This window comes from Vipera berus (assembly GCF_964194415.1).
Source record: "Vipera berus genome assembly, chromosome: 1".
Taxonomy (NCBI): domain Eukaryota; kingdom Metazoa; phylum Chordata; class Lepidosauria; order Squamata; family Viperidae; genus Vipera; species Vipera berus.
Window position 1 is genome coordinate 151,123,444 of NC_138202.1, and position 24,216 is coordinate 151,147,659.

General features: G+C 36.6%; 1 protein-coding gene across 2 annotated transcripts in view; it reads left to right on the forward strand.

The window, feature by feature from the left end:
• The window catches only part of PKP4 (plakophilin 4), a 203,360-nt gene that overhangs the window by 145,027 nt on the left and 34,117 nt on the right, over positions 1-24,216 (forward strand). For both annotated transcript variants that reach the window (XM_081312603.1, XM_081312604.1), the window contains 5 exons: positions 10,772-10,963; positions 12,772-12,982; positions 13,249-13,381; positions 15,925-16,138; positions 22,773-22,956. In XM_081312603.1, coding sequence (XP_081168729.1) covers positions 10,772-10,963; positions 12,772-12,982; positions 13,249-13,381; positions 15,925-16,138; positions 22,773-22,956 — 934 coding nt within the window. The remainder of the gene's footprint in view (positions 1-10,771; positions 10,964-12,771; positions 12,983-13,248; positions 13,382-15,924; positions 16,139-22,772; positions 22,957-24,216) is intronic.

Consider the following 24,216-nt stretch of genomic DNA (forward strand, 5'->3'; position numbering starts at 1 on the left):
TCCTTTCCAAAAATTCCAACACATCAACTATATGCCTCACATTATTTTTCATTTGCCTACCACTAATAAACCCAGTTTGATCCCCATGAATCACCTGTTGCAGAACCCTCATCAATCTATTAGCCAACACCTTAGCAAATATCTTGTAATCTGTGTTTAAAAGTGATATCGGTCTATAGTTTTTTACTTGAGTAACATCTTGGTCTTCCTTCGGAATCAAAGAAATAAAAGCAGTTCTCCAAGACGGAGGCACCTTTCCCCCTCTCTGAATTGTCTGGAACAGTTCCTTTAACGGTTTTATCAACTCTAATTGCAAATTTTTGTAGTAAGCCGCAGTCAGACCATCCGTACCTGGCGCTTTATCCACCTTCAACTCCTTAATTGCTGTAAGAATTTCTTCTTCTGTAATCAATTGATTAATCTCCTCTTTTTGTACTTGCGTAAGAACCGGGATGCTAGCATTCTCCAAATATACATCAATGTCTTTTTCATTAATCTTCTCCTTAGCATATAATTTAGAATAAAAATCCACAAAGGCTTCCTTAATAAGATCCTGTTGAAACACAACCTTCCCCTTATGTTCAATTTTGTCTATATTAGAAGCCCTTTGCTTTTTCCTTAGTCTGTAAGCTAGCCATCTACCTGGCTTATTAGCATTACAAAAAGTATTATGCCTGGCAAACCGCAAATTGGTTGCCACCTGATCAGCCATTAGCTTATCGAATTGTCCTCTTAATAGCTTAATAACCTCCTTAGTCTTCACATCCAATGGATTCAAAATCAAGGCCTTCTCTTTTTCCTTAATTTCATTCTCCAATTCTTTCCTTCTAGCTTCCAAAGTACGTCTGTATTTATTATTCATATATATCAACACCCCTCTCATATATGCCTTGCTAGCATCCCAAACCATGTCCATAGAAGTATCCTTATTCATATTAATTTCAAAAAAATCCTTCATCCATTGTTTACATTCTTCCACATTTTTCTGATTTCTAAACAAGTTCTCATTTACGCGCCACGAGCGCCTATCTCTATTGTCCTTATTAATCTCTAACCATACTGGACTATGGTCAGAAATAACTCTTGCACAGATCTTTACCTTCTTAATCCTAGAAAAAAAGTCGTTAGTCAGCAAGATGAAGTCAATCCTAGAAAAAGATTGATGTCTATCCGAAAAAAATGTATAATCCTTTTCATGCAAGTGTGTGTCACGCCAAATGTCTCGCAATTCCAGATCATCCTTCATTTCAAAAAAAGATTTAGGCAATCTGGCATGACACGGAACACGCTTAAAAAAACCAGCCTTATCCATCTGTACATCCAAAACACCATTCCAGTCCCCCATAAAAATAAACGATTTATAATCCAACTGAGTAAGCTTTGTATGAAGTAAACTAAAAAAATCAGCTTGTTGTTGTTGTTGATTAGGAGCATACAGTCCAACTAAAAGCGTTTTTTTGCCTTCTAGCAACAAATCTATCATAACGTATCTTCCATGCTTATCTGCTTCAATTAAGTCCGCTGTTAAAGCACTTTTAACATAGACAACCACTCCATTTTTCTTATTCATTGCAGAGGCAACAAATTGCGTGCCCAACCTTGAGTTCAATAAATACTTTTGGTCCATAGCCCTAATATGCGTTTCTTGCAAGCATATAACATCAATCTTAAATTTTTTTAAATATTGAAAAACTTTCTTTCTCTTCTGAGGCGAATTTAGTCCATTAATGTTCCAGGTTAGAAATTTAGTCGCCATGCTTGTCATCCCGAAGCTGTTGAAGCACATCTTTTATAGCCCCTCTGTCTGCTTTGGGCCGTGCTCCTCCCACTGCCTCGCTGTAAGTACGCTTTGAAAATTCCATAAACTTCTGTTGGTCTTGTTCTTTTATTTGTTTTGCTCGTTTTAAAGCAGCACGCGTCACCCTCTGCTCTCCAGCATCAGCCAGCGAAGTTACAATTTGCTCCCCTCCAGCACCGTTCTCCTCTGTCTGTCCATCTTCGGCCTCTTGATATTTTCCTTCTCCAGATCCCTTTGCAGCTTCCAAAAGTGATAGTGGGGTTGCTTTTAAAACATTATTGTAGAAATCACGCGCCTGTGTCACAGTAACCAGACGGTATCTTTTACCTTCATGCATCACCACCAATCCCACTGGAATCTCCCATCTGAACCTTATATCACGTTGCTTAAGTTCCTGCACAAGAAATGCAAAGTCCTTCCTTCTCCTTAAAATCTTTGGAGGAATTTCCTTTAAAACCAAAACTTCTTGGTCAGCAACCACTACTTTAGTATCATAGGCGGCTTGAATAACTTCATCTCTAGTTTCTCTCTTTGCAAAATAAACCACCATGTCTCTAGGTAGCTTTCTCTGTCTAGCAACCCATGAATTTACACGAAAGACTTTATCCATGCATCCCTTTATTTCAGATGCTGGCTGACCCAATACTGCTTCCAGAGCCTCAGAAATCAGCTGCTTTAGGTCTTCTTTGGTATTTTCTTTTAAGCCTCTGATTCTAACAGCATACTGCATCTGATAATACTGAACAAAACTCAATTCTCTGTCCATTTTGTCTCTTAAATCTTCATTCTCCAGTACCTTTACTTCTAATATAGCATTCTTTTGAGTCAGATCTTCCACTTTTTCATCCAGACCTTGCACACATTCAGCCACACTTTCCACTGTAGACAAAATGTCTACCCTCATCGCACTGAATTTCTCTTCCATCTTCTCTTCTATCCTCTCCTCCAGTTTCTCCAATTTCTCCTCCACCTTTGCCAACTTATCACCCAGTGTTTCTAAAATTACCTGGACGTGTTTTTCAAGAGCATCTTGTAAATCCTTCGATGTCAATGCAGCAGGAGGAAGCAAAGCTTGTAACAATGTCTGTTGCACCGGGGAAGTTCCAGCACTCCGAAGAGTTTTTGAGGGAGGTTTAGCCGCCATCTTTTTACTTTCACTTGTTGCGCACTTTCACTTTAAGTTTAAAAAGTCCATTAAGCTAGAGAGTAAAAATAAAAGTCCTCTTCACCTTATCCTCCTGTACCGCTCTGCCTGCTCCTTTTTATTCCAGGGTCTTTCCTTCTGGCAGGGGTGGTCGCAAATGCCTGGCTCTGCTCCAAAAATTCCGGAGCAGAGACGCTGAACAGCTGGGAGCAACCCAGGCTACGGGGGAGTTCAATCCTTCAGCCGCCCAAGCTTTAAGCTCAGGCGGCCCCAGAGAACTCAACCCCTACCTGGGGCCTCACCCCCTCCTCTTCTCCTGAGGAGGGGGCTTCAAATCCACCCGAACAGCTGATCGGCGCTGTTTCGGGTGAAAACAACACAGCTGAGCAGCGGGCAGCCCGAAACGGCTGTCTCCGGCGCCGCGCCACCACCGGAAGTCCCTAATAATTAAATTATTAATACTATGCTCCAAAATACCTTTCTGCTATTTTTTCAAGACTGAATCAATTTGATGGGGAGAAATGTTTTCATATTTTTTCTAAGAACATTTTTATGGATTTTTCACTATATGGCCATAGGGCTGTGCATTTATTTTATTTTATTATTTGTATCCTGCCTTTATTATTTTTACAAATAACTCAAGGCAGTGAATTTATCCAACACACCTTTCTCCTACTATTTTCCCCACAACAACCTGCCTATGAAGTGAGTTGGGCTGAGAGAGAGACTGACTCAAGATCACCTGCCGGCTTTCATGGCTATGGCAGAACTAGAATTCACAATCTCCCACTTTTTAACCTAGTGACTTCTGACCAAACTGGCTTTCAATTTATTTAACTTATACATTGGTGGCTTCTAATTATGCACAATAAAGATCTAAAAGATCTGCAGCTTCCCTGCTTTCCAGTCCTCAATTACATTTCAACAAAATATCTCACAAGTTTTCCCCCATGGAATTTTTCCAGATCATAAAATATTGGAGGCTATAAAATAATGAAGAAATATGAAACATGAACACAATTTCTGCTCTGCAGTGGTGAAGTTAGTTAAAAATGCCATTAACTTTTGTTCTAAAGAAATTCTAAAGTATCTTGAGAATTAGAAAAACACAAGCTACTTTTTCAGGGGAAAAAAAACTTTAGGCAAATAAGCTATTGAAACATTACTTCTGCAGTTGATAATTATATCTTTAAGTAGCCAACATGATATTTAATTATTTGTTTGGAATATTTATAGCTCACCCACAATCTATTGACTCACATGGCGAATTGCAGTCCTCTTTAAAAAAGAGAAAAGAGTAGCACCGGGTAAAATCAGTAATAAATTACTTGAAAATACAATATAAAACTACAATGAATAAGTATCAGGGAGGCATTTAAAAGACAAAGGCCTGGTGAAACATAACATGAATTGTCAAATCCGAGAGCTAAAAAATCAGGTCTTCAACTGGCATTAAAATCCGATAACATTGGCACCAGCATTACCTTACAGGAAACTATATTCTTAGTTAGATGTCTATGGAAATTCTCAGTCATCCATGTCATGAAACTGCTTTTTCAAGAGGCAACTGGACTTTTCTGTTTTTCTTTGAAGATGTTTCACTTCTCATCCAAGAAGCTTTTTCGGCTCTGACTGGGTGGTGGGGAGTGAAAGGATTCTATGTTCTTTGTTAGCTGGATCTTAAAACGGAGCATGTATTTATTTAGAAATTTCTATCCTTTTGCCCCAACACAATCATTAGTATAATTTCAGCATAAGAATATTTTCAAGTTTCAATTTAAAATGTTTTCATTTAGATACATAAATTCTGAAATTAACCCATTTTATCCAGTGATATTTTTCAAAACAGATTAAATCAGCATGAATAAATTTTACAGGTTTTGTTAAGAAATAAAATATGGCAGCCGAGAAAATGTGTTTAAATTTATCTTATAAGAGATACTGAAAAGTTGATACTTTGTGCTTGATTCAGCAAATTTCAGTGAAAATAGGCATGTATGTTTAAGTCCTTTATTATCACTGCATCATGCTCATTTTGCCCAAAAAAGAAAACTCAGAATGTTTTTAAGAAAAACTCTCTACTGGTTTAATGAGTCTCTTTCAAAGTATGATATCCACAGAATTGTGATCTGTTTATTATTTGCTTTATTTTCCATATATTTTTTCCTTATTTTACAGAATATGCAAGCTTCCCAAAATCAGTTATAATTGGGGCAGCATATAAGCTCACTAAAATAAATAATAAATAAAATAAATATCCATCTGCATAAATTTGTTTATAGTTATATAAGACAGCTGAAATTCTGAAATAGAGTTCTGATACAAATGTTTCATAGAAACATGGTTTAACAGACCAGTTGTGGGGAGATAGCATCTGTTACTCCCAAATGTCTGTCAAATCTCAAATTATGTAATTTACAATAATTTGTATCATTTGCATAATGATATTGTTAAGTAAATGATGTAACTGACATCAATTCATGTCATTTACATAATGACATCATTACACAAATGACGTAAATCTCAAATGAGATAAAAGTATCATAAAATTAACATATTTAATTGCCTTATCTAGACTACTTTGGGTGCCGTGGGCTTGTCCATTATATTTGGGGGCAGGCGGGAGGGATATCCAGATTGAAAATTTATCTGCTGCATCTGAAGACTGCTAAATAAGGATCTGTTAAATGGAATTTTCCCTCTATTTCCCTAAGATTTTTAAATTTTTATGCAGTTAAGAACCCCTTCTCACTTTTAAAAATTATGGAGAATCCCAAGAGAGCTTTTGTTCATATGGGTTATATTTATCAACATTTACTGTATTAAAAATTAAAATTGATGTATCTGCTGCACTTTTGCTTCTCACAATTGTTTTATGTAATTTAATCATACATTATTTTTAATATAGGCTGGCAAATAATTTTGATTTTGTGGATTTCTGACAGCCTCTTGGGGAAATTCTAGGAGTCCCAGGACCACATTTTAAAAAATACTGGTCTAGTTTATGGGGAACATACTGTATGTTGGGATGAGAGGGTCCTTGGTGCTCTCTGAGCTTGTTTGTTTTCTTGCAGATATTTCATTACCAACCTAGGTAACATCAGTGCTACTGTGTTTTCCCAAAAATAAGACCCGGCCTTATCTTTTTTTGCCCCAAAAGAGGCACCAGGTCTTATTTGGGGGGGTGTCTTTTCCACGCAACTCCGGCACTGACAGCCCCACCCAGCCAGCCCACTTCTTCTGTGGCTGAAGGAACAGCTTCATTCTACAGTTGAGAATGGAGCTCGGCCCTGCATTTCACCATCAGAGGGCTTTCCGGAAGGCCTATGCAGCCAAGAACTGACCTATAGCCTCTGACTGCAAAATGCAGGCCTGAGTTCCATTCTCAGCTGCAGAATGAAGCTGCTCCTTTGGCCGTAGTGGGCTGGCGAGGCAAGTGTCGATCCATGGGAGGCCTGGCTGAAATGGTAAGCTCCACCCACCCCCACCCTACCTTGATTTTTAGGTGTGCGCCTTGCCCCCAAACTAGGGCTTATTTTGGGGGTAGGTCTTACTTTCAGGGAAACATGGTAGTAAAGAGGGCAGTTTGCTGCCTATATTCTGGTGGTTTGTACTGTCAGTGTTGTGGGGGTGGTCTTAGAGATTCTGTTTACTGTTGGCTCTTTGACAGTTTCTTGATTGGGGTATTGTTTACTTGACAGTTGGTCTGATGTTAACTTTGGACTTAATCTGTGCTGATGTGGATGCTGATTGCGGTGGTGAGGTGCTCTGGTCTTTTTGCTCCTTTTTTGGGCTGGGTGATAGTCTGTTTTGCATAGTCTATAGATGTTGTTAATATCTGTGTGTCTGTTGATGGATGATTTATCAGAGTGCCTGGCTTCTAAAAATTCCCTGGCATTTTTGAACTTGGCCTGGTCTAGGATGGTCACATTTTCCCAATTGAAACTATGGTTAAATCTGTCTGTATGTTGTGAAATTAAAGAATTTTCATCATGTCTTCTGACTGCTAGTTTATGTTCATGGATACATTCTGCCAGTTTTCTGCCTGTTTGTCCTACATAGTGGTTGCAACATGCAGTCGTTACATTGCATGTTGTAGATGGCTTTTTTCTTCTGGGGTTGTTGGGTCTTTTGGTCTGGTTAGGATGTCTTGAAGGACTTTAGTTCGCTTGTGTGCTACGCTGATTCCATGTGGTTGTAGGAGTCTGTTGGTGGTTTCTGAGATATTCTTGATGTATGGCAATGTAATTCTTTCTAGGGTTTGTGTTGGTTGTGCTGTATTGGGTTGAGTGGTCAGGGATGTTTTGATAAAATTGCATGGATATCCATTTTGTTGGAATACGTTGTATAGATGCTCTATTTCCTTTTTCTGCTGTTCCAGGTTGCTGCGTGTGTTTGGGCTCATTTAAATAAAGTCCTTATGCAGCTTCTCTTGTGGGAGGTTGGGTTGTTGCTTTGATAGTGGAGCACCTGGTTAGTATGGGTGGGGTTTTTTTTTGTAGACTTGCATTTCTAGTAGTGCCATTGTGGTCTTTGCTCATCAGGATGTCCAGGAAGGACAGCAAGTTGTTATTTTCTTTTTTCTAGTAAACTGGATTCCTTTAAAAATGTTGATGGTTCTATGTTGCTCTCTCATTTGTCCTTTATTGTTATGGTGAAGGTGTCATCTACAGACAGCACACAAATGGGAAAAAGTTGCCTGCAGGGACACTTCCACCCAAGTCCAACTTTTCTTCCTGAATGAATGCCCTACCTTATTTCGTATTTCCTGCACATGGTTTGTGTTCTTCATGGAAGAAAAATTTAATGCCCTACCATAACAGTTGTTTCTGGACAATGTTTTATATACTTGAAGTTCCCCTGCCCTCAAAATCCTTGTTCATTCTTTGATTCATTACAGTATGTATTTTTTGATTCCCTGTGTGTAATATATGAAGCCTTTTTATTTTTTTAAATTTAAAACATAAAGAATAAATCTTCAGATAATGAAGAAGACTTTATATGGCCATCCATTTTTATCTTCTAAACTAGCAGATTATAAGTTAACAAAAGAAGTGAGAAAGAAGCAAACGGGAAAAAGTGATCATCCAGTTTGTTTTTAAACATAGCCAGCAAATACATATTTCAAAATATAAAAATGCTTACTTTATATTGTAATAAGATTTCCTTTTATGTAGAATTAACACTATTGTCTATACAGTATTGGTTAAGGATGTTTCCTCTCTGGAAGTGGCTGTTGTTTTTTAGATGCTAATTTAACTGAAAAGATGCCGAAAGGGTAGTATGTAATAATTAGTGGTGTTCCACAAATATGTTGGTATCGTAATCAATTACATTTTCTAATGGAGCAATCCCATAGTAGCCTATAGTAGCCTCATTGCACAAGTCTGTTGTAAGAACAGAAGAATGACCTTAATAGATCAGACCAAAGCCCATCTTAGTCCAGCCTTTTATTTCTTGCAAAGATCAACCAGATGCTTCCAGTGTGCTCACAAGCAGATGGAGTCATAATGCTCTCCTGCTGGTAGTTGGAGACATGCTGCTCCAGCATAAAAGTAGTATTAAATGTTCAAACTAATAATAAGTCTCAAAGGGCCTGCCTTCCATGAATTTCTCCTTTGAGAGCTTTCCAAGATAGTAGTCAACAACCCTGATTATCAGAATAGAAATAATTTAAATTATTTCTACAGAGCAAAGCTAGCCCAGTTTACTATAAAGGTAAAGGTAAAGGTTCCCCTGCACATGCGTGCTAGTCGTTTCCGACTCTAGGGGCCGGTGCTCATCTCCGTTTCAAAGCCGAAGAGCCAGCGCTTGTCCAAGGATGTTTCCGTGGTCATGTGGCCGGCATGACTAGATGCCAAAGGTTCACGGAACGCTGTTACCTTCCCACCGTAGTGGTCCCTATTTTTCTACTTGCATTTTCTACTTGCATTCGAATTGCTAGGTTGGCAGAAGCTGGGACGAGTAACAGGCGCTCACTCTGTTACGTGGCACTCGGGATTCGACCCGCCAAACTGCCGACCTTCTGAGCCACCGCGTCCCTCCTTCAGTTTACTATACATTGCAGTTATTAACCTCTCTAATAGAAAGCACTTACTAACTGACTTTGGAAAATCTCTGACTAATTCACAGAAGCTACTCAACATCCAACAGATAGTACCTCTGATTGGTTGGTTGGTTACTTGTACCTCAAGAAAATCTGATTTTTAAAAGTAAGCACAATAACCTCTGTGATCATTCTCCCTTTTTCAGTACCTCTGCTTTATCTATTTCATTTTAAATTTATCGGTCTCATTTAGACTTCCAAAAATATCCTTACAGCATTTGCTATTTCATTTAGATAGTAGGAAAAAATCTTGCCTGTCATCTTAATATTGATGACATTTTATTTCAGAACTCTTTAACAACCATTCACAATGGCTTTAGTGACATAAATTATCTTCAGGTATCTTCTAAACCATCTAAGAAGTGTATGTTCTTGGAACTAAATAACATATTTGTAAACCATCGAGTGTAACTTAGCTGAGATGGGAAAGGGTGTGTGTAGATTGTTAAATAGTTAAATTGCAAGACTGTTTTTTCACCTGTTTGAAGGATGGAATTGTGTTGTCAGATGTAAAATAAACACAGCCTCTCATAGGCACTGTAAATTTAAATATTTAACAGTCTCAATTGTACAATTCCACATGGATTTAGGAAAAAATAATAAATGATAACTTACAATTTGTTGGGAATGATTATGTGCCAAGTGTACATCTATATGTTTCCAAATTCTCACTGGCTTTATTCTTATTTCAGTCAATCTATTGAAACACTACATTGGGTGGTATTATAAACAAGCTGGCCAGGCAGCCAGACCAAAACTAGAAGGGTGAGAAAGGTCAGGAGACTTCTGAGGTGTGAAGAAAGCCTTATTTTTCAATAGCAGAAGCACCAGCTCTGTCCTCCAAAATCCAAGGTGTTGTGGCTCTAAATGTTAAATATTGATGGCAAACATTTCAGAAGAAAGGTTGCAGTTGTAAGGACACATTTTTCATGGAACAGTGAGGTGACATAGTCAGAATGTGAAGAAAGCTTCACTGGTTTAAAGGATCAAAAAGCATATGCCTATCAATCAGACAATTGGAAATGAAGTAAATGTGATGCACTTCCTACTTTGGGCAGTTTATTTGTACTGCATCATATATGGCTGCGGAACAACTTTTGATTTATGTTGGAATGAATGGGATTGCTTTCCAAACCAAAGGCAATATTCCAGTGAATAAACAGAAATGTATTAACTATAATGCCACTACAGTACATCAATTTTCACATATTTTATTTCCCTGTCATCTTGAACAATTAACACAGATCCAGATAACAGTGGAATTGAGGAGTGGATGAAGATTAAGCAAGCACAAGGGTTGTAAATAAGAGAAAGTACCAGGGGAAAATCTGAACTTTTCACTTTAGATCAAAATTAAAACAAGAAAACCAAAAGAGAAAAATAAGTTCCTAAATCATGTGGAAAAACTGATTTAAGAAAATTGGGTAGTCCATTCAAAAAGAAGTGGGTTAGTAAATAGTGAAATTTTTAGAAACAATAAAGGGCAACAAATAACAGGATGCCAATTCATTCAAAAAGTATAAGTCTGGATTTGAATTTATTTTGCTTAAATTACTTCCTGCTTACTTCAGTGTCTCCTCTTTGGGGGCAGTGAATTTTTCTTGTGGTTTTTTTTTTCCAGTACTACTGACAAAAACCTGGAGGAATCAAAATAGATTACTTACGGTAATCATCATACCCTGATAATTGCCATTTATTACTTTTTTTCTGTTTCTTTTCCTAGGCTTAAGGAGTTCATATGCTAGTCAACATAGTCAACTTGGACAGGAGTTACGTTCTAATGTATCTCCTGATTTACATATCACTCCCATTTATGAAGGTAGACCTTATTATAGTCCAGTGTACCACAGTCCAAGCCATGGAACAGGTGATGTACCTCAAGGATCTCAAACGGGATTGTATCGAACTGGCTCAGGTAAGTTTGAAATAGTTATTTTTCTGTTATCCTAGAACCTCTGCAGCAGCATTATATTCTTATTTTGTGGTTAGATTCATATTCATATTCAACCTTTCCTTCAGAAACATAGTATGAAATAAGCTGATTTAGAGATAATTTGCTCAAAGACAAACCTATGAGGTTCAAACCAATGAGTTGAAATTGATCCTCTGGTTCTAGTTCAACATTCTACTCATTTCACACTGTTTGACTGTGCAATTATGTATATATAACTGCAGCAGCTGCTTGTTTTTTAACTGTAAAGATGGAGAGCTCATACCCACACACTCACCAGGCCCTATGGGTTTTTTAAACACTCTTTGATTACACTGCTAGAATTGACAGCAAAATGGCTAAATGTCAGCCTTTTTTTCACAGGGTTGCACCTCCTAATCTTTAAAACTCTCCCCCTTCCAAAAAAAAAACCCAGACAAAAGTTTTGGCCTTGCCTTTTGCAGCCCTTCGTAGCATCAGGAAACAAAATTGTCACCTTCTGAAAATTACTTACAGCCTTATGTCTCTGTTAAGGCACATTGAATTTATATTAGACTTTTTTGTTTTATGGTTTTTTTACTTTACTCTCAGTTAATATAGAATTTCAACAATGTTCCTACGTTTTGATAAAAAGTATAAAACAGTATAAACATTAATTCCTGTTTAGTGTGAATGCTTAGTGAAAAAATAGTATTTTGCTTTGGAAAAAAATCCAAAGCAAATTCAGAGCAGATGTTGAGATTTTCAGGGAGGAAAGTGTAAGAAAGCATTATTGTAGGCCAAATTTATTTTACTTCTAAACAAGTTAATAACTAAATGCATTATTTATTGCAGACCAAATCTGGGTTTTTGTCATAGCTAATTTATATTCCATTAATTTCAGTTGATTAACTTCAAAGAAGGGCTAAATTTGGATCTAGCTCTCTCTGTTTATCACTTTTATGACTAACCCGTTTTTTTGAAGATACAGAATAAGAGATTAAAAGGTCAATCAGTACTGAAATTAAACTTCAAAATATTTTTTAAGTATCACTGTACCTTGCATCCTAAAATAAGTTAACTTAAGGAAGTTCATAGAAGGAAATACATTAACTATTCCTCTCCTTTGAATCCCATAAAAACATTCTGAAGTTTGTAGATCTATGACAAGCAATATGAGGAAAGGCGTTGTGGAATTTGTCTCTCACATAAGCCGTCCTCCGCTGTGTGAACAATACCATTCATATTTATTTAGCAATAAATCTTAGAATGTTGATTAATGCTTAGTTGCAAATATATTTTATGTGAGCAATAATAGGACAAGTTTATTACCCTTAATTGTCTACTTTTGGACTACCCATAAGCATTTGATTGGCTCAGCAGAAAAAATAATGATGAACCTAGGAGCCGTTAGTCCAGTGTTTCTCAATCTCAGCAGCTTTAAAATATGTGGACTTCAGCTCCTAGAATCCCTCCTCACCTCCCAGCATGTTGGCTAGGGGGATTCTGGAAATTTTGAAGCCCACAAGCCTTGTTATTGCTGATGTTGAGAAACACTGCATTAGTCTGATGCACGGAGTTTTCTTATAATGCTATATTCTTTTCTAAGTCAACTTATTTTAGGATCACAACTATCTTCTGCTTAGCTACATTCTTCACAAACCAATATAGAGAGAAACATTCAATATATTTTTAACATTCTTGAAAAGGAATTAAGAGAAAGACAACAACAAAGAATACATGCCGGTATCTGTGTATACTGTATGTTTGTTAACCGTACAGAGGAGTATTCTCATAATTATTTGGTATACTAGGTGTTGGAAATCTTCAAAGATCATCTAGTCAGCGTAGCACATACCAAAGAAATAATTACGGGCTGAACACAACAGTTACCTACGCAGAACCCTATAGGTCACTTCATTATCGGATGTCTGAATCGAATTATAACAGGATGCAACATGCAGTCCCTGCTGATGATGGAACAACACGATCTCCCTCTATAGACAGCATCCAGAAAGATCCCAGGCACGTATAAATGATATTTTAATCAGTTACATACAATTAGCACAAGAATAATAAAGATAAATCCTTAAGTGATTCCTTGAATTTCATTTTTAGTTTTTTGCCTCTGATTTAATTTAGTTAAGTTTAGTTGCTGATATCCAAAAATTCAAACTATTGTTGGATTCAAATACACATTCTCAAAGCCACCTCTCTTAGGGGCTAACTAATAAATCTCATAAAATAACAATACGTTCATTCTTTCCTTTGAATTTTCTTATCTACTGAAGAGAATTTGCATGGCGGGATCCAGAGTTGCCAGAAGTCATTCATATGCTTCAGCACCAGTTCCCATCAGTTCAGGCCAATGCAGCAGCCTATCTACAGCACCTGTGCTTTGGAGATAATAAAGTAAAAACCGAGGTATGGAACAGGTCTTACTATTTCATAACTATTACAACATATGGCTCAATATTGAAATACTCATCAGATTAGACACTGTAAACTCTATGAACTGAGAAACCCTGTAATGGAAATATAGTCATGCTTTTAAGCTTTATTATGGTCACTAGAAAAACATTGTGCAAGTAGCTATTTCCCTCATTAACATCATAATATTTTGCTCATACTCTTAGATGCAAACCCTGGTGATTTTTGTGGAACATTTCTAAATATTTGCATATAAGGCTAATGGGGGAGATTTTTAAAATGTCAATTTTCTCTGTGTGGCTCTTTAAAACAAGTATATGAATATTTATGACGTTTTTAGTGAAATTTATGCATATATGAAATGGAAGGGAAAATAATACTACAAAGAATAGTGTTTAACTTCGAATTACTTGAAAGTATGCTTTCCAGTATTATTTGCCACCTCTTAAACATTGAAGAAATCCATCACTTCTCTGCTGTGTTCACAGTACAGTATTTATATAAGGAAGTATATATAGAAAGAGAATCTTGTTAAGCCAGTTTCAAAATAAACAAATTAAAAGGTGTGTTTCTAGTTTTGTTTTTCATGCTTTCTCTATTTATAAGGGAATTTAATTTAAACCCCAGTGCGGACTTTTGCAGATTTTCAAATTTTAGGACAAAAGCATGAATATTTTCTTAGACTTTATCCTTAGTGATTCAAATAGCAAGTATATTTATACAGAGATGAGATTTACTCATTAATTTTGAGCTCACCTGAGACTGAAGCAACACTATGAATAACAGACATGATTTTATTTCCAGTGTTTGCTTTCCAGTAGGAGATAAACAAGCCATCTTGGCAACACAAAATATAGTACATTATTTTTGTTCCTATGTTTTCTTTCTCTTTTTTTAAGTTAAAAATCCCCTTGGCCAATTTCTCTGTAGATCAGTAGTAGATAAGTAGCACAGATTACCTTGTCTTCTCATAACATTTTGATCAAAGTTCCTTCAAATTAGTTACATCTGTAACATTGACAAAATGAGAGCTATCTTTGGGTTTTGATAATTTATTTATTATTATTATTGTTATTATTATTATTATTATTATTATTATTATTATTATTATTATTATTATTATTATTATTATTATTATTATCATCATCATCATCATCATCATCATCATCATCATCATCATCAACAACAATCCCAAATGAATGGAGCACCACTTGAAAACCATTGGCATTAACATATTCACCATCAGCCAATTGCAAAAGTTGACTTTACTCAGAACAGCTTACAACCTGCAATGATATCTGTAACACCATCAGACATCCACATCTGCCTATCCCAGGTCCTTGGGGAAAAAAACTCGATAGGTAGACAGAAATTCCAAATCCACTCTGAACATCTAGCTGACTGTGTGACAAACCATAATAACAACAGAAGCACTTTGTTAATTGTGAACAATTATTAAATTGTCTGAGTTAAAGGCCATGCAGGATTTCAGAGGCTATGAAAGAAAGAGGATCAAACCATGTATACAAGTATTAACTCTAACTTGCTGGGAAAAAAAGCCCAGTATCCAGAAAGGCTGGCAGAAATGTAGCTGCAAGCAATCTACCTGCATCCCTATTTGCTGCTTTCTTTTCACCACTCCATTCTTACATCTCTCCATTACAGTAACTCCAAACCAATAGCACTGAGTACATGATTGGTGTCTGCTGCTCTACTGACTGAACTGGAAAAACATTTGAGGGGAGGGGAATCCTAAAGGCAAAAGTCAGACAGCCCTTGAAACACCTACAATGAAAACATTTGAAGCAGCTAATTTTGGGAATAAAACACTACATTTTATTCCAATCTTAAAACAAAACTCATGTCCTTTGCTTTGAGCTTTAAGCACTTGAAAAGGTCATATTTATTATCATATATCTATAAACCGCTAGCGGGATATTTCATATAAAAATTATACACTGTACAATGCACATGCTATATATATTATATAGGGATTTGGATTAATGCCTATTTTCTGGATATTTCAAAGAATAAACTTCAAGTTACCTTCATTAATATAAAGATGTTTGAAAAAATAATTTTCCCTAAAAGCTTTCTTTAACCTATTGTCTTTCAGAGGTGTTACTCGACAACTTCCATCATCTGCAATCAGAGCAGCTAAATATTTGTGTGGCCAGGGATTGGGAATATTATTTTTACAATCATATGAAAGATTGAGAAAAGTGCATCTCTAAACTGTTGAGATACAGCCAAGCATGTTTATAAAAATTACTATTAATGGGTTTTATTAAAATATCTGTAAATCATGTTTTAATTCCAGAACATTTATTTTATCTGAAAATGGGGGGATAGCTAATACACAGATTATACACAGCACTGTATTTCAATAAATTAGACATACTGTATATCCCCTAGAAATGCCAAATATTAAATTGGCAGACAGTAAGCTTGGTATATGCAACCTGTGTGAAAAAATATATTTTCCCAGAATTTCACTTCACATATTCACCGACTCCTCTATTCAATGTATTTTATAGGTATGCAGGTTAGGTGGAATTAAGCACTTGGTTGACCTGTTAGACCACAGAGTTCTTGAAGTTCAGAAGAATGCTTGTGGTGCACTGCGGAACCTGGTATTTGGGAAATCTACAGATGAAAATAAGATAGCAATGAAAAATGTTGGTGGAATAGCTGCACTTTTACGGTTGCTAAGAAAATCAATTGATGCAGAAGTAAGAGAACTTGTCACAGGTAATTGTTAATAGATAGGAGATAAATGATTTATAGTTAGGTACAATGAATATATGTGCAAGAAAAAGCATTCCTTTGAAATAGCTATTATTTATTTGAAAAAAAATACTTATCACTGTTCTAAGGCATGTCTGTTTGGTTCACTGAGACTTATACCAGAGTTAGACAACCTGGTTTCCTCCAGATGTCTTGTATATCGGCTCCTATCATTTCCTTATCAGTTCTGGTCATCATGTTCTTTAGTAAAGATCTGAGGGTATAAGTGCTATTCAAAACAATTTGTGATATATGTGAGTAAGCCTTACCTCCGGTTGGATATGCATAAGACTATTTTGGGATTCTTGGTGCTCTCTGAGCTTGGTGGTTTTCTTGCAGATACTTCATTACCAAATTAAATAATTTCACCAGCGCTCATCCACACTGATGATGTTACCTACTTTGGTAATAAAATGTCTGCAAGAAAACCACCAAGCTCAGAGAGCCCCAAGGACCCCACAGTTCAGTCCTGAACTACAAACAGTCTTCTGTATGAGATTGTATTGATAAGTCAGGTAAAAATTTAAAATATTGCCTAAAAGCCTACAATCTCTCTAGAAATAATTTAAACAGTGTAAGATGTTTAGTATATCTGTATGATTTCACTGTGTGTTCAGACTGAGAAATGTGCTGTGTATTTTCTGCACGATAAAAATTCTGTTCTATTCTCTTAATCTAAGCTTGTTTAAATATTTTTTTAATCCTTGGGTAGCTGAAATCCGGTGATATTTACAAATGCCAGTAGGAAAGACTGATCCCCTAATTTGGGAAATATATTCTGTGAGAATCCAATGATGTCACATTTATTGACACCAGCTGAGTCTAAAATCTGTGTGCAGATTCACTTCCTCAATATCAGCTGCTTCTAACCTACTTAACCTGAAACCTTCAACCTTCCTAGAAAATTGTTCCATCACTGCTTAGTCATTCACTCTTGAGTACTCACATACAGTGAGTTGAAAACTATTTCCTGCATTTCTCCATTCCCAAAATAAGACAGAAAGAACGATAATTGCTTATGATAATCTTGCATAGCTATTTTTTGGTAGCTCCAATAATTGGAGAAAGGAGGAGCTTGGAATTCTAGAGACATTCTTTGCCAATCCTGGTATACCTCAATAGTCAGAAAAAAAGATCAGAAAACACTATTGTCCCTCTGAACAACATTGCAACTGCAGGCTATAGTGCTGCAGGAAGTTCTTAACTTAGAAAGTTACAATGGACCTCCCCAGAGTTACTCATGACCCAGTTTCAAATTTAAGACAGTCAGTCCCCCCCCTCCATATGCAGTGATGCAATTGTATTTTGGGCATTCGACAATTGGCCCGCTTTTGCAGCCATTTGCAGTGTCTTGAGGTCACATAACCATAATTTACAACTTTTTTTTTGCCAGAAACTAGTTTTGCTTTCATTTCAGGAAAAAACATCCATTGGCTTAAATGGGTTTGCTTAAACACTGTGGTGTTCATTTAACAACCATGGATCACTTACCAACTGCCACAAGAAAGGCTATGAAATGAGGCATGTTCACATGGTGAACTGCTTAATGACCAACAGAACTTATGATCATAATTCTGGGTTCAGTTACAGTCATAAGTCAAGGTCTACCTGTACTTATTTTTCCCCAGGATATTATACAAATATTCTTTCTTTACCATTTCATTCAGGACATTATTGAACTGTTGCTTATACTGACTACTTAGATGACAATTTGCTTTGGAAATTAAATGAATTTAAAATTAAATTGAAAGAGTACATAGGTAGCATGATGTTGTTAAACTAGTCCTACTGGCAATAAGGTAAAGGTAAAGGTTCCCCCGCACATGCGTGCTAGTCGTTTCCGACTCTAGGGGCCGGTGCTCATCTCCGTTTCAAAGCCGAAGTGCCAGCGCTTGTCCAAGGATGTCTCCGTGGTCATGTGGCTGGCATGACTAGACGCCAAAGGCGCACGGAACGCTGTTACCTTCCCACCGTAGTGGTCCCTATTTTTCTACTTGCATTTTTACGTGCTTTCGAACTGCTAGGTTGGCAGAAGCTGGGACAAGTAACAGGCGCTCACTCTGTTACGCGGCACTCGGGATTCGACCTGCCAAACTGCCGACCATCTGATCGACAAGCTCAGCGTCCTAACCCACTGAGCCACCGCGTCCCTACTGGCAATTTAGTATATAACAAATGCCAATTTTGGTCAGGGCCCATTTTCCATCCATGTCATGGTTTATGAATACTGCCAAAGATTCTGAATATTCCATTACACAGCTAGAAGGTATGCATAATATTTTACATAATATTCAGTGTAGTATTTGTAACATTAGCTCTAACGTTGCCATGATTTTCTCAGACTCTAGTATTCATGTGTTTCTTGAATGATGACACTTAGTTGGATAATATATTGGCATGTAGGAATGATCTTGCTGGATGAGAGAAAAAGATGTTGCCTAGAGCAGAGTTCCCCAACCTTTCCGGCTTTGCGGACTGGCTGGGGGGGTGTAGAGAGAATGGTTTTGCGCGAGTGGCAGGCAAACATGCGGACAACTCTATTTGCACAAGTGGGCATACGCGCCCACCATTCACGCAAATGGAGCGCCCGTGCTTTCCCACTGCTCGGCAAGTGGGGATCCGTGTGCGTACGCATGAATTCGCCCTCCACTTCCGTGGCCTAGTTCCAAAGGGCTCAAGGCCCAGTAGTGGGCTATGGCCCATGAATTAGGGGCCCCTGGATTAGAGACTAGTCAGCCAAGAGTGGGGAAACTCCCTAGTGGCTTAAGAGACAGAGAAAGAAACTTAGGAGCAGGTTACTAAAAGTTGATGGCAGAAGAATCTTGCTTTCAGGCTTTCAAGATTCGGTCAATGTAGCCTTACAGTAAAGTAGATTTAGCTTATCATGTTTCCTCCCTGGTTTACCTGGGAGGATTGGCAAGTAATCTTATAGAATAAATAAATAAAATAAATGTTACCTAATGAAGTTATCTAGTCAGGTAACAAAACATCTGCAAACAACTAAGCTCAGAGAACACTAAGCACTCCATAGTTCAGTCCTGAGCTATGTATATTCTCTTTTGATGGAGCCACATATGGATGTCGTACGCTTCAATAAGCACGCAAATGACAGAAATTTGCATGTAGGCAAACCTCCACCAAGGAACAACTATTCTTTCTGCACGAATGCCTACAACAGTTTGCCCTGCACACCAGCGTCAGATGCAAACCTCCAATAAATTGCACCGCTGAATGGAAAACAGTTCAGCACAGCAGCCGGAAAATGACACAGCTAATAATCATAGATGCAGACCTCAGAGTATTCTAATTTAAGTTTAATGTTAGGCTTATGTTAAAAATAAAACAGTGGTATTGGGTAGGGGGAATTGTATGCACTTGGCATTTTACTTACATCAAGTGTTTGACTCTGCACATGCAAATTAACAGAAGAGCATAATTTCAAAGTAAAACAGGATTTCCTGGTGTGTTACACCTGCAAGTGCAACCAAGAATACATAATATTGCTGTAATTATGAGCGCATGACTATCTAAATGTGATTTTTACACATGGCTCTTTCGATTTAAATTTGGTTTCAGCTTGATACATTTTGAGATGACATTGAAACTGATCTTAAGACATTTTCCCATTTTTTTTATTAGAATTCTCACTGAAATTTTATTTTCCTCCTTTCTTTCTCAAGTATCTGCAAGAGGTTAAGTTTGTAATAACTTAAGAACAGAATTATCATCCTACTGTTCAAACAATAAGGGAATATAAATCATACAATCTAAAGCTGAATCAAAACTGTAGCAAGAAACGATACAGAATATTTTAGAGCCAACTATCATTAAAAATTTTCATCATTTTAGAAATGATTCAGGCAGTATGTGTCTTTTCCTATATCTTCTTTTTAGAATATGCAGTGCAAAGTGATTAGGTGAATATGAATGCAAGAAAAGAATATGAATGCACCTGGACCAACATTTATTGTAGGGCCATTACTCATCAGCCGTATTTAGCATTGAGTACGAAAAATAGCACTTTCCATTTCCTCTGAGATATTAATGTAAGCATGTCAGTAGTTAGTTGCAACTAAACCATGCCAAATTTAATTAAGTGTATTCTTCTTTGCAGCCCACCCTGTTTGCTGAATAATTGCCCCAAATCTTTGTAAATAAAGACTTTCTCCTCCAAATGTCTGTTACAGGTAGTCCTTGCTTAACTACCACAATTGGGTCCAGCAATTCTGTCATGAGCAACATGGTCATTAAGTAAGACATCACATGACCACAACAGACTTACTTCCTCCATGGTTGTTAAGCAGATCATCCACGATCATTAAACAAGACACGACTATGGCTTGCGATTTTATTGCTGGCTTCTCTGTTGACTCTGCTTGTTGGAAGCTGTCCTTAAGAAAGGACTACATCTATTATGCAAATGTCATTTTACTGGGACTGTAAATCTTTTGCCTTTTCCATATCTATAATATGTACAAGGGAAGGAAGAGAGAAGGGAAACAGACTTTAACATGTTCACACAATATGTTGCCTAACATTATGTTTGAATTGGTAAAAGAATGGGAATCATATTTTATAAAAATTAACTCTTCACTTTCTTTACAGATGGTTCCTACTGGTTAACTGGATATTATGAAATGAAATTATAATGAAGGAGATAAATTATAACAAAATCAATTCTCAAAATTCTTCCAATTTTTCATATTCTGGAAAGACTAGTACCCATTTCAAATTCTGGAGAGGTTATTTTAAATAGCACTGTCAAGCCAACATTTAGGGATTTTTTTTACTTCAGATTTTATTTGTGGCATTCCTATTTATACCAAGAAGAAAAAATGGTTGAATAATTATACCCATAAAATTAATAAATATTATAAAAACAATTCAATAGAGTGATGAATTATAACAAAGGAAGCATTTGGATGGGTGCATTAGTGATTCATATACAGAAAAATCTCCCCAAAGTTCGGTCACAGATAAAACAGAAAGGATTCTGGGAAGGAAAGCTGAAAAGCTAATTTGATGGAAAGCATCCTATTTTTGCTGCCCTAATTCTGACTTGGGATCTGTTGACAGTGGAGAAAGAACCCTAAAATGGGAAATGTTGGAATTACACATCCTTTGTTCGGTATCCAGATACTAACAGAATATTTGTTAAGAAGAGGCTGCTCAGAAGTTCCAGATACTGGAAATATTTTTTCTTTATAGAACTATCTACAGTAAGGGAAAAAGTACATGGTTAAAAATGTTTGCACCAAAAATATTTTGCAATTTGGTGAGACAGATTATTGTTATTTCGGATTCTCTTCTTGTAAGTATTTGTCAAGCATTAAGTTTGAACAGTGAAGTAAATATTAGCTCAGGAAGATTGTAAAAGAAAAAGCTATGCTGAGACCCCTTCAACTCACTCTCTTACAAACTATAGTGACTCAATTGGTGGGGTACATTAGGTCAGTCTTATGATTGTAGCCATTAATGGACTTTTATCTTCCATGAATTTGCTTCTTTTAAAGCCATTCAAGCAAGCAGTCATCAGGAGATGTCAGCATGATTACCTAGTTTAACTGTGCCACTGTTTTAAAAAAAGTATTTCTTGTCTGTTCTGAATCCCACACAGTTTGCTTCCTTGGATGACCCCACTGTTCAGAATTTTGAAAGACGAAGAAAGACTCATTTATTTTCTCCACACCAAGCTTCACTGAATACACTTATAATGATCACCCTTATATGACTTTTTTCTAGAGAAAAAAATCCTTAAATGTTGGTTTCAGGCTATGATTTAGAGTATTATTTATAGAGCTGCAGAAAGAAGGATAGGCTTTATTTGCAAATTGATATTGCAATACTTCTTTCCTTTTTCTTTTCGTCAATCTTTATGAAGATAAGGAATGTAATTCCATTATATTCATTATTTATAAAAATAGCTTTTGTAATTTCATCCACAATAAATCCATTATAGTGATTGTTTACATTCTAATTCTTTGGGGAAAAAATAACTAAACCACTGTTACACTGAATCAATTTTTAACAATACCTTGAGTCAAAAATTTTACATATTTCCTAAATCACTCCTGCTCTGTATTTCCATTATAAATGGCGGGTCCCTGTTCCTTTCATTCCTTAGAATATACAGAAATATATTAGAAAACCTTTATAAAGCAGTGCACAATGCCATATTTGTTTATTGGATTAAGTGGAGCTTACTCCAGAGAAAATTGATGTGAGATTGGTGTTTAGGTTGCATCAATCCACCATTTGCACTACAGTCGCGTGCCATTCTAAGTTCTTTCCGATTTATAAAATCGTCAGTAGCTATGACACTTCATGTTTTATAGACCTAGTAAGAGCTCTTTCTTTGTAATAAATTCAGTGGCAGACCAAAAAACACATAGAAAAAAAGGATATTTTTTATGCTGTTCGATGTTGGCAATGGTTGCATTCCTATTAGAATTGCCACGATTACAATCACTGGGTTTTATTTTTTTAAAATATATCGGGCTTACTGCTATCAGTTCTCTCCTCTTTTGAAATGATAGCTGAAACTGATATGCCTCTTGATCTTTTCTGTTACAACCTGTGATATATCCTTATTCCAAAGGTGTCCTCTGGAACCTGTCTTCGTGTGATGCAGTAAAAATGACAATCATCCGAGATGCTCTAGCAACATTGACAAACAGTGTGATAGTTCCTCATTCTGGATGGAATAATTCTTCCTTTGATGATGATCATAAAATTAAATTCCAGACTTCTCTAGTTCTGCGCAACACAACAGGTTGTCTAAGGTAAAATCATAGTTTCATAATAATCACCTTCACTAATAAATGCTTGTGCATCCTTTTAACCCATTCGTTTTTGTCATTCAAGGTAATTTTCTTTTCAGTAATGAGTGCTGCAGATGTAGCCTCAAAGGTAGACTGTTGTATGAATGAAATAATTCTGTGTATTTGATTAAATGCTCATTCAGAGTTAGCCTTCACCTAGTTGATTTGGTCCAGTTCAAAGTAGTAATTTATTTTGTAGCATATTACCAATGTTTGTATGGTTTTTATTAATGCAAGCATTGCAAAATTAAGACAAAGTACTTCCATCAAAATCAGTATAAGAATAGCTGGTATGTAGGTACTTCTCATATTTTACCAAAAATGTTTCAGTAGGCCTCTGAGTGCCAAATATCTCCATTTTGCATGGAAGTCTATTGTTCAAGTTACACAATTTCAGCTCAGGGAAGACTTTTCAATCTTGGCTGCATTCTGTAAATCCAGATTCTAAAATAAATCTATAGACTTTCACCCCAAAATCTAAAAACGCACTCAATTTATTCTATAACTTTTCTTAGTAATCGAGCACATTAACATCAGAACTCCTTCCCTGGTTACTGGTCTTTATCAGTTGCCTTTGGGTACTTACTACTTCCAGTGGACTACCTTTACATTTTCAAAGTGGGCTTTTCTTACCTTACAACAGTACAGTAATTTCTCAAGGAAACCTTATTGCTTAAGTTCTCAGCCCTACCGATCTTCATATTGGCTTGCAGGGGCTTTGAAATGTCAAGTTCAAAAGTAGGTGGTACTTTTGACATGGGAGCCAGATGACCTATCTTTGCCTGTTACAGAATTAGTTCTACCCCTTCAGCATTAGCAGCTCTGGTTCAAGCAATCTTGGCTTCAGTGGAGATTTCAGTTCAGTTGTCATCCAAACCAGGTGCTGCTTCAATACCACTTAGAATCTTTTCTGGAAGCTCATTGACTGATATATTTCTTAAGGTGATTACTGGATTTTAAAGCTTTTGTTTTGAACTGGCTGCCCATTCTTTCTCCAGACTTGTTGATAATTGACCAAGAGATCTCTCGCCATCTGAGGAAGCCCACCCTTAAACTCCTGGTCATTGAGCCAATAAATGTTATTTCATTTCACCCGTAAGCTTATCCAAATGGTTACTGAATATTGTATTGGATGTCATCCAGGCTCCACCAGTTATGAGTTAGTAGATATGTGTACCAGATTCCCATTCCTTTATTTCCAGTTGCTCTTAGATGGGCAAG